Here is a 12000-nt window from a genome sequence, read left to right as displayed (position 1 = left end):
GCCTACAGGTCCTTGTTGAGAAGAGGCATATATCACGTTCCTAAGAAACTTTTCCTTCCAGACATACTTTGCCTCACAGATGTGTGACCCAATATATTTGCTTAGACTTTATGAGGACACTTAGAGGGCAAAACACCTGCCTTGCAGCAGCTCAGTTGAAGCAAGTGCCTCTAGATTTCTACCTGGGAGAGAAAGGATTGTAATGCAACATGGGCGTATCTGCTGAAGATCACAGGTTTGTGCAGAACATCTCGCTTTACAGAGCAAAGACTTATTTCTGCAGAGCAGCATTATAATAACGAGGTGTAGTTCGTAGTGTCCATAGCTCTCACCATAGAGGCAACAGCCCTGCCGTGGCTGTGTTTGTGGTGTCCCCGTTACCAGGAAAATCAGCCTAGGTGCTCTAGCATTGGTTGAGGATTTGTGAAGCAAACATGCTGCAGTCTGAGTGGTGGTAACTGTCAATCACCTGCAGTTCTCCGCTATTCAACCACGTGTGCATTTTCCTTCTGAAAGTGATTGACAGTTGGACAGATTGTTGATTCATTTCAAATTTAATAAATGATTTTAATCATTTCATACCAGCATCTAACATTCAGTGTAAACTGGATTTCTCAAACCCTCATTTATAATGATTGCAATAAACAATACTGTTAGCCATGGTATTACAAGCAAAATGGTTTGGTCTTAACACATGGAGAAATTTTACGGCTTGGTACAAAAGAATCTCATATATACTACAGCACTTGTCTAGACTATCTTAGCAAATATGTATGGTGTGACCGGATATAAACTGCTGCATTAAATGTCCTTTGTACACAGATTTTGAAGACAGAACCACAAAAATCAAAACAGATAAGCAGCTTGTTTTAATTCTGCAAATAATAGACAGGCCAGATTAGATAGTAGCGATTTTAAAGGGATAAACTGTGGGGCCAAATCAGATTTAACTTGGAGATGTGGGACCAGATGGCACAGAATTTACCACCAATATGCTAGCTCCAACTCACAATATACACTGATCAGCCACAACATTAAAACCAATGACAAGTGACGTGAACAACAAATTACCTTGTTACAGGGGCACCTGTCAAGATGTGAGATGTTAGGCAGCGAGTGAACAGTCAGTTCTTGAAGTTGAGGTGTTGGATTCAGGAAAAGCATAAAGATCCGAGATTGTGGAAAGGGCCAGTTTGTGATGGCTAGACAACTGGGTCAGAGCCTCTCCAAAACGTCAGGTCTTCTGCACTATGGTAAGACAGCAAGTCTGAGTAATGTTCTGCTGGGAAACCTTGGGTGCTGGCATTCACGTGGATGTTACTTTGACACGTACCAACTACCAAAACATTGTTGTAGATTTTATGGCAACATTGTTCTCTGATGGCAGTGGCCTCTTCCAGCAGGATTATGCTCTCTGCAAAAATTGTTCAGGAATGGTCTGAGGAACATGAAGAATTTTGTGGGAAGGGGGGAGGGGGGGGCACCTTCAGAGGTCTTGTGGCATAGATGCCTTGATAGGTCAGCTGTTTTGGCGGCATGAGGGGGACCTACACAATGTCAGGCAGGTGGTTTTAATGGTGCTAGTGATCAGTGGTTTAATCTATAGTGCCCTTTACAAGAAGAGACTATATCCCATGTTCTATATGGAATGCACAGGTGACCAACAAGAAGTATTAAATACTGGCTACATAAACAAGGATAGGTTATATTTTTTACAAAGATGAGCAGTCCAACATTTCATACACCAGAATCAAGAATATTGCCGCTCTTACTGTATACAAGCAGAACTATGAACAAGCCCCAAGGTCTACCTAGTAGGGTAACTTATAGGTAGGTGTTAAACTGGATTCCTACTACACAGCAGCAATGTCAAACACAGAATAAAGGCAGAAACAACACTTGCTCCAGAGTGTATATATATATACACACACACACACACACACACATACAGCTGGACTGTGTTTGTTCTTTTGAGAGTACCAGATGCACACATAACCACCCATCCCCCTAAGTGTTATACATCACTTCATGGCTTGTGACTTCTACATTATGCCCACCCCTGGATATAAAAAGACAGTGAAATTTACCCACTACAACATATTAGAAGTATAAAGTTTGCAAAGGGGACTTACTTCGCCTTTAAATAGTATTTTAACAAAAAGATTTATATGCCCCCTCCCCACAGCTTTACATTATTTGAGGCAAGAATTTGAGGTAAAATTCACCCCAATCAAAAAAAATTTTTTTTTTCTCTCCCCAATTTAAAAAAAGGGCAGTAAAACAAGTCACTAGTAGCATTTGCACTTTCGGCCAGGAAGCCCTTGTATTGTAGTGGCGATATTTTGAACGCTGCCCGATACATTTACTAGTGTTAATCGCAAGTGAACGCATTATGGTCAATGGAACGTCCTCCATTGATCCCTCTGACTGCAAGCAATTGTTTCCACTATGTCAAATGAGAACCTGACTGACTAGTGTCGTTACTGGTATTCAGCTCAGCTCTAGCGGGTAACTGGCCTTACTGAACTCATGTAATAAAAAAAAAAAAAATGCAGATATAATATAGTTTATTTTATTTTTTGAAAAGTAGCTAGACTGACAAGATCTCAAACTAAACCTCTTGGCAAAAGGAACCTGCACAAAGTTATGTGTTCCAAGGAATACCAAAAGCACCAAGACTTGGAATGTAAAGGTGGACACCATATATTAACACTACTATAATGCTAAATGGATTGCACCTTCAACATGTAATGTTTTTAAAGTATAGATTTAGGGTTGTACAGGTTCAATAGATAACATTTTACACAACTGTTGGTTTTTCCATTTGTTGCTGAAATAACTACACATCTACATGGGGGCTCTGCAGCTATTCCTGTAGCTTTTCTCCCAGTCTCAATGGCTGGTCTGGTGAGAGATCTAAATAAATAAAAAGACAAAGTCACATTATTGCAGAGTATGGCTGGCCATACATGCGGTGACAAGTGTATGTGGCCTGAAAACATCCTCAGTACCCAATAATAATCCAATGAAAATGTATTCATGTTGCCATCAGGCATATTACTCCCGTTCAAACGAAATTTCCTCAAGTGAATGCAGAGATCACCAGATGAGTAAGGACTGTTTGCCAAAGACTCATGTACAGAGCGACTGAACCTGCACACAGAATTGCAAATTAATTGACAGCATAGCGTTAGATTGAACATGTCGCCAGTATTTACAATATTAAATAAAAATAAAAAAACAAACTACAGTGCCTTGTGCATTATGTACTTTGTAAACCAACAAAACTGGGTTCCCTGTACCAAGGAGAAAGTATGTCACTCTGCGCAGAGATTAACTCCTTCCAAAACATCAGTTCTTCTGTGTGGTATGAGGTAGGGAACAGTCCTTGGAGAAAGCAAGATCTGCTATTAAATGCTATATCCTGGGCAATGGGGTCATGTATAAAATACATTTACAACAACTCTTAATACTACCAAGTTTTTTTTTTGTTTTTTTGTTTTTTTTAAACATGTTCTGCACTTACACTTGCCCTGGAGCTGGTGCAAATATAGCCCGCACTGGAGCCTGCTGCACCTGCGCAAGTACGCCCGCACTGGAGCCTGCTGCACCTGCGCAAGTACGCCCTCAGCATGCCCTTACTGTATATGGTCTACGCCTGTCTGCCCCTTCCCAGCCCTGTTCCTGTGGTAGGCAATAGTGTCAGTTGAGTTTGGACATGAATCGCACGCAACTTCGTTCAGTTGCATAAAGTCAGTTTCTGGGGATGCCAGACAAGGCACACAAAGGCACAGCAGACCAAAGATACAGCAGGCCATAGTGCACAACTCACACAATGTAGAAACCATTGGCAAGTTTGCATTACAGTCACATTTATACTCTAACTGGACCCTATCCTGCTTTAAAAAAAACAAAAAACAAAAAAAAACCACCAACAAAGTCATAAATCACACAGAAAGTCTTAGGATGCTAGAAACATGTGGCAGACATGACAGGTAGAGTAATTCCAAAGAGTTTGGTAAAGGTCTTCCCACTCAGACTGGTTCTCAATATCAGAGGCTAATCTGACGGTTTCTTTTCATTACCACCAAGGAAATCTCAAGTGTGTAAATACGAATAATAAACAAGAGTCCTTGCAGTAATTGGAAATTGTAGGACCGTGTAAAGGCATGTAAATTAGCATCAATTACAGCACAACCACATACTAACACGTTATAGAGGTATGAAGTTATTGTCATGAAACATGTAGTCTCATGTAGACAAAGTGAAAGTCCAAGGACTCAAGACTTTCTATGGCAGTGGCCCTGGGTCTAACAGCTTTGTAAGGAAACTGAAGAATATGTCCAACTTCATCCACAGTGCACAAACTCTTTACTATGCAATTCATCACGAACATTACTAAAGAAATGCACCATTAGAGAAGGGTTACTAATATGGTGAGGACAGACTGAGCTGTACAGCTTAGAGGAGGGAAAGGACAGAAATGATTGAAACTTTCAAATATATCAAAAGCATTGAGAACAGGAAGGCAGTATGTTTAAATAAGTAGCGTTCTAGAACAAGGAGACGACGTGGCCTGGCTTCCATACACCCTTTCTGTGAGCAATGTCCCGAAACCACAGAGTTGGAAAATTTAGGGGCATATTCAAATGTCAGCAAGTATTTTTTTCCCATTATTTTAGAGCGCATTAACTTTACCCGCAATTCAATTCCATTCTTAACACTACGTTTTGGTTTTTTTCATGAAACAGTCCTCTCGCGCTCCAGTAAACGGTCTATTGAAAAGTATAGGGTTTGCGCGAGACAGCCGCGTTAAAAACTATTCAATTGTATTTTAACGCGGCGGGTAAAACAGGCAAATATGCTGTTGTATCTCACACCTCCTCGGGGTGTGTTACAAATAAAAAACATCTGAAAAGTAGTTGAAATCATGTAAAAATGTGGAAAAAAGTTAAACTTATGTTTATCACTAATGCCTAACTTGTGTAAGTTGATTTTCTTGTAATAATTAAAAAAAAAATACAATCACTAATTAATTATATTTATGTATGTTTTTGGTACAAATATGAATGTAGTAATATGTTTTGACATGGTATAGATGATTGTATGGTAAAAAATATGCTAACTAAAGTACTGTAATGTAGATATTATCAATGTGTAATGCAATCTAATGTTTGCAAAACCTTTTTTTTGTCTTATACATGACAGCGCGGGGGCAGCGTTGCCTCTTTTGCAATTCAATTGCACGAGTTTTCCCGCTGCTCTAACTCCAAACAGTCGCTATTGCCAGCAAAACCCTGCGCTGGCTTTTTTTTTTCCTTCCCAACGCTGCGGGGACAAAATCTCGCGGATATTTGAATACGCCCCTTAAGGTACGTTTTCATTATTTTTTTGTATGTGTCTTTACAAGGAGGGTGATGGATCCATGAAATAGTCTTAGCAGATGTGGTGAGGTCTCACTAAGACTTCAAGAATGCATGAGACATATATTGCTAAGTGTTAAGACTTTGACAGAAAGTTTAGTGGGAGGTGTAGAAACCAACACATGACTAGATGTTCCCGTGGCTTCTTTTCTGCATTTTGACTACAATCTGAATTAATTTTGCCATGTGTGGGTCAATTTCATTGTCCTCAATGCCAGACACCTGCAAGCGGACAGTCTCCTACTCTTTATTACTCAGTCTTCTGCCTCTGCTGGGTGACTAGCAGTTAAATCAGAAAGCTGCCCACAGCCATTGCAGCTAGGAGCAGACGATTAAACATTTTGAGATGTTCTCTCCATCAACTACGAATAGGTTTCTTTTTATTAATAGCATATTCCAGAATTCGGCAGACCGCCAACTCCTTTACAAAAGATTTAGCCAATACCAAAATTAAACAGGACAGACCATTAATTCTCACTCATGAAAGCAATATCTTACTGCACACTAGATTTGTAGGCAGTTAAGGATCCAAATGTATTTGTTATGGCTCTGCAGAATCTCAATAATCCAAACACTTTTTTTTTTAAAACATTAAATTGAAACGGTCTTGGAAAGATAAATTCACTCTAACAAGCTCTCTATAGTACACACATACACCAATATTTCATATTTAAAATTAAGTCCATATAAATGAATGACCATAAAAAGTAGTCCCACACAAATAAATTTGCCTCTTCCACTTGCTTATGATCTCTCATACTTACCATGCCAGTGGATACAGCAGGATACAGACACTGCATACCACTTTGTCTCCATGTTCCTAGCCTGCATGGAAACAATTAAACAGGTCTTCCGACAGGTCCGCAGATCCATCTAATTGTTTCCATGCAGGCTGGTAGGAAGCAGACCAGTGTAAAGTGCCTGCACACTGCTTGATCAGCACTGGACCAGAGAGTCATTAATCCGGAATGCCAAGATAAATGAATGTCTCTGTATAATGGATTAGTTACCTGCACAAGCTCCCACAGATTGACAATGCATGCTGGGAGCTGTAGTTCAACTGCAACCAAATAGTCACACAATAGATGTGCTCATACTACTGTATATAAACTATAGTTGTGTCATTCTCCTCTCATGACTAATGGGAAGCACTAAATGCTGGAGGTACAACAAGGTGCCTGTTTATACAAGAGATTCTAGCAATCTTATCTCCAGAGATTAGTGACACAGTACAAATAACACAATGTTTAAAAATAACTTTTGACGGCATCAAACATATCACAAGTTCAGTAGAGCGGTAAAAGCCATTTCTATGGCTCTGACCGTGGGTAAAGCAACCCACCCACTGTCACAGCCATAGAAGTGTATAAATTGGATGTCATGGACCTAGAATACATAGCTCTTGTTCTACTTAGGCACATACAAGATTAGTTGTGTTTTTGCTTTTCTTCAGCCTTGTGTGCTTTTATAGTGACCCAGTCTGAGAGCTAAGGAACGCAGTTGTACAATCATATCAGAAATGCTTTCTTCCAAAAGTGATTGCTTGATAACAGCACGGAACGCTATGTGAACATTCCATCACAGATCGGGAGTGGTGCTCAGGGAGGTCTCAATCATAGGAGGTAGAGCCACAATATACAATTACTTGGGGGGGTTAGATAATGCATTCTAGAACACAGAAGTCCTTCAACATGTTCAGACAAAGGACCAACACTGTACAACCAGATAAAAGTCTCACGAGGCCCCATCCTTTTAGCGCTCCTATATTCGGACAATGGCCATAAACACTAGTAGACTGCAGATGACGGACAGACCTAAAATGGACCGACGCTGGATCAATTATGAACAGTTATTGAGTTGGCCAAAATGACCAATGTCCCCAATGTAGACCAATTTAATGTAAAACAATCAAATCTCCTTTCCAAAGTACCACTAAGCACACAGAACTAGATATGACCATTTGTCGGGTCCTAAAATTAGAAGTTAATATCATCCATGCCTCCATTTTGAAAAACACCCATGTGTACATTTCCTCAGGTCCAAGGATTGCTCAGGTTTATCCCCCCCCCCCCCCCCCCCATTTTGCAATTTTAGAAAGTTGCATCAAGATCAAACCATGTTTCAGTGGGACAGTATGCATAGCAGAACTGAAGCAGTTGTATTATTTTTAACCATTGCAATTCTAGCAAGAGCCTCAAAAGTGCTAAATAAAAATTACACACATTTTGGAAACTTCTAAAGTTTCCTGTAACATGAAACGCAGGTTTCAAACACCAAGTCATATTCATTGAAGGCAGATCACGGTTATGTATGACTGCACACTTCCCATTATTGCAGCATCTCTGATTTCCCTTCGCACCACAAAAAAATGCTGAAAAACCATTTAATTTTGTGTTATAGGGTGCTTTTCTTTGCAATGTCACAGAAGGACAGAACACACAGGCAAGAAAGCTGTATAGTATAATCTGATGTACTATCTGGGTTAGAAAGCATGCTGACATAGGGTTTTATTACTTTTGTTTAAGAGGTTAGGTTATTGTCATTTGAATGATTCATAAAATAGAGTACACTGCTGCTGGGAGCTGACATTCTGTGCACAGAACAATGATCAGACTGCAATACTACCAGGTGAAAGACTAACACCCCCCATTATGGAAGATGTAGACACATGGTTTCCTAGTGATTGTGGAACTACTAGGGCCAGCACACCCAAGACAAGCTGGCAGGCCATGCTAGGATGTGTAGTTCTGCATCAGCTAGAGAGCTACATGATTCCTAGCAGGAGGGCATCAAACTTGTTCCCTGCCAGAGGAGTGCGTTTATAGCAGGGTTGTCTATAAGCTACATATTACGTCACAGCAGTATAAGAACTTTTATTGGTAGATTTAAGCCGGCCATACAGATGCCAATCCTAGTGCTTGGATCATGATTCCATTAACTCATATCTGTTGGGTTCACTTCCAGGTAACTGCAGCACGTTAGTGTGGTCAGAAGAGGACCAAACACACAGGCCGATAGCTCTGTTTAACTGCATTTTTCCACCATACCCTATGACCAGTCTATCCATTTCCATCAGCAGTTGTGTTGTAGATACACACATTCTTCATTCTTTCATATTGGACCAATAGTCTAACACTGGCTGTAATACTGATGTCCATGTGGTCAGCATAAGACAATTACTACAATCTACATTTAAACAAATAGCGAATGAAAAAAAAAAAAAAAAAAAAAAAAAAAAAAAAAGGTGCTCTGCAATTGGGCCATAAGTTACCTACAAATAATTGTGCATACTGCATAGGATTCAGCACCTGAAGGGAAATTATAGTGTCTAGTTGGAAAGTAGAGCAGGTGCAAGTGAAAGTGTCCCACATTCCAGCATTCATGGTCACATGCTGAGCTTTCTATCAAACTGCACAACCATCCTTAATGCATGTAGGTAAATCGTAAATAAAACAGAAGTAGACTTGGAGAGAGATGGGATGAAAAGTAATGGAAGTTTCCATTGTAAGCTACAAAAAAAACCCAAAAAAAACAAAACGAGCATTTAACACTCATGGACAGTGTTGTGGAACCCTTATCAGACACTTATTGTACCCCTCTCCAGCCCTTCAGCACAGAACTGGAAAAAACAGTGGGACCCAGGTACACCCATCTACTGTTCAGTGAAGTCTGGCCATAAGTGGTCTTCATGGAAGAGTTGCGGCCAAAAAGCCATGCCTTCTACGTGGAAACAAGGCCTAGCAACTCAACTATGTACGAAAACATAGGAACTGAGGTGTAGAAAAATGGCAACAGATGCTCTGGACTGAGGAATTAAAATCTGAAATATTTGACTGTAACAGAAGGCAGTTTGTTAGCGGAAGGGCTGGAGAGCGGTACAATAATGTGTATGCAGACACAGTGAAGCATGGTGGAGGTTCCTTGCAAGTTTGGGGCTGCATTTCAGTGCACCGAGTTGGGGATTTGGTCAGGATTAATAGTGTCCTTAATGCTGAGAAATACATGCAGGTACTTATCCATCATGCAATACCATCAGGGAGGGGTTTGATTGGCTCCAAATGTATTCTGCAGCAGGACAACAACCCCAAACATACAGCCAATTTCATCAACAACTATGTTAATCGTAAAAACAAACGAGTCCTGGGAGTGATAAGGCCACCACTGAGCCCTGATCTCATCATCGAGTCTGTCTGGTATTACATGAAGAGACAGAAGGATTTGAGCAAGCCTACATCCACAGAAGATCTGTGGTTAGTTCTCCAAGATGTTTGGAACAACCTCCCTGGAGAGTTCCTTGAAAAACTGGAAGTGTACATAGAACAGATGCTTTGATGCTGTGTTGATGGCAAAGAGTGGTCATATCAAATATTGATTTGACCTAAAATTTCTCTTCTGTTCGTTTACTTTGCATTTTGTTAATTGATAAAAATAAACTATTAAACACTTCTATTTTTGAAGGCATTCTTACTTTGCAGCATTTTTTACCACACCTGCCTAAAACTTTGCATAGTAATATCTATATCATTGGGTTTGAATGGAGTAGCTGAACAGATGTTTGACTAATCTGTGGAAACCCAACGTCAGGTGACACACATTCACTCGGGTCACTAAGGGCGGCCCCTCAGCTTCAGAAAGGCAAGTCTTGCAGAGTATATAGGAAATGGTTTTATCTTTAGGTTCCACTTTGCAAATGGTAAAAGGACAGTTCTCCATGAAAGTGGAGATCCTGGCTACCCCCCATTAATTAGTATATTATAGATAATGTCATTATGTGCAGTCTGTCACTAATGTTGGCCTCAACGTACAACTGTATAAAAATAAAGGCTAAAAGTAGTAAATGCAAATGAAATATGTTCATATATCCCACACAAACGCAGTTTTAAGACCGTCAATACTAAAACTAACTAGGTCTATGTCTCAAGGAAGTATTTCACGGTTTCAAAGCCATATAAATTGCTAAACATTATTAAAGCTGTAATGCAATATCCAATTATCCTTGCTCTGCAATACAACCTCTTATTGCCACCTGTATATAACAAGAAGCACAGACCACACACATCTCATCAGCCGCTTGTTAATCAGATTTTGCAGGGTCAATATATCATGCAGCCGAAGCCCTCTACTTACAAAATAAAAGGCCACATTATTATTGTTTCTTCTTAAACGCAGGTAAACAAAAACAACCACATGTATACAGGAATCCATATTAAAAAGGTCAAAATCCTTGCTCGTAGTCATTCAATGTTTCTTGCCAAATTTTGTGTTATTTGCAGTTTGAGTTGACAAATGATTTAACATAGTTGATAAAAACCATTTAACCTACAGAAAAAGTTTGATAACAGATTAAACAAAATCATATTTACATGGAACAATTTACAACAATCAGAAGCAATGGTAATAACAACATGAATAAGACAGTCTAGTACCAAGTCCTTACCTTCTCTGGCTTTTAGCAAAACAGTGTTTGCAACAATATTCTCTAGTTCCATTATTTCCCAAATATAGAAGTGAGTGGAAAAGTCATTCAATATATGGGGAGATTTTCATTTGGAATAGGGTTATTACGTCCAAGCTAATGCAAGTTGCTCAGAGTCACTGAAGAAGACATGGAAAGCAGGTTATGTGGTCTCAATTTATTCTACTGAGCTGGTTCTCTGGCTGCAGGATTTTTTCTTTTTTTTAAAAAAAAAAAAAAAAAAAGTAAACAGATAGGTTCCTAAAATTGGGATGTATAAAGAGGATCTCCAGAGATCAATAGATGGTTCTGTTCCAAGGTTACCATCACAAGTTTTTGACTGTCAGTAATATTTTAAACAAAACAAAAGTATATATATAAAAAAAAAAAAAAAACATAAAAACCCAGCATCAATAAAGGAAAAAAATAAGTGTCACATAGGTTGTGGATCCCTTTAACATGGTTATCAATAGACAGCTGCTAAAAAATAAATTGTCATGGTTAAAATTGGGAAGAATGGGTGGTCCAGTCTACTAATAAGGGGTGCTCTTTGATCCCACAAGTGACAATAAGGAGAGTCTCAAGGAAAGGCCTTTTGATTGCAGAAATCCCGCAAAAATAAGTTATGTGGGAGCAGAAATTGGAGCACCATCTCCAGCCATTGACAGGGGAGGGATGTCTGCAGCAGCTCAAGGATGCAAGCTCCTCTCTCAGGCTGATCACAGGGATTTGCTAGGCAGCTAAAGATCGGGACACCCAATGATGGTCCTGGAGTGTACCTCTGCTGGAGCCCCCCCCACGCGTGAATATCCCGGGCAGTGGCAGCAGGAAGTAACATGGAACTGGAGGTTGTCTTATGATGAGCGGCCCAGAGTGGGGCGGAGACTCCTGCCTGACGTCACACCGAGTGCTGCAGGGGCTGACGGGTATTGTAGTCCGCTCCAGGGAGGCACTCAGGTGGGCAACATGTGTCTTTCCAGCTGCTGCAAGGGCATGCTGGGACTGATAGTGCCACAAATGTAGGAGAGCCACAGTTTGCAAGTGTGCATCATTCAGGCAATGAATGCATGTATATTATCTGCTGGTTCTTTAAATGACAGTTGTGTTAGACTGTCCCATCAT

General features: G+C 40.1%; 1 protein-coding gene across 2 annotated transcripts in view; it reads right to left on the bottom strand.

Moving 5' to 3' along the window:
- The window catches only part of LOC142151399 (G protein-coupled receptor kinase 5-like), a 48615-nt gene extending 36858 nt beyond the window's left edge, over positions 1-11757 (bottom strand). The window contains exon 1 of one of the 2 annotated variants that reach the window (XM_075206995.1): positions 10861-11757. In XM_075206995.1, coding sequence (XP_075063096.1) covers positions 10861-10912 — 52 coding nt within the window. In that variant the 5' untranslated portion in view covers positions 10913-11757. The remainder of the gene's footprint in view (positions 1-10860) is intronic. The other variant, XM_075206994.1, reaches the window with a different exon arrangement.
- Positions 11758-12000: the final 243 nt, after the last annotated feature.

The sequence above is a fragment of the Mixophyes fleayi genome, chromosome 4 (genome assembly GCF_038048845.1).
Source record: "Mixophyes fleayi isolate aMixFle1 chromosome 4, aMixFle1.hap1, whole genome shotgun sequence".
Taxonomy (NCBI): Eukaryota; Metazoa; Chordata; class Amphibia; order Anura; family Limnodynastidae; genus Mixophyes; species Mixophyes fleayi.
The sequence above is the reverse complement of the archived record's forward strand: the minus strand, read 5'-3'. Positions and strand labels throughout refer to the sequence as shown.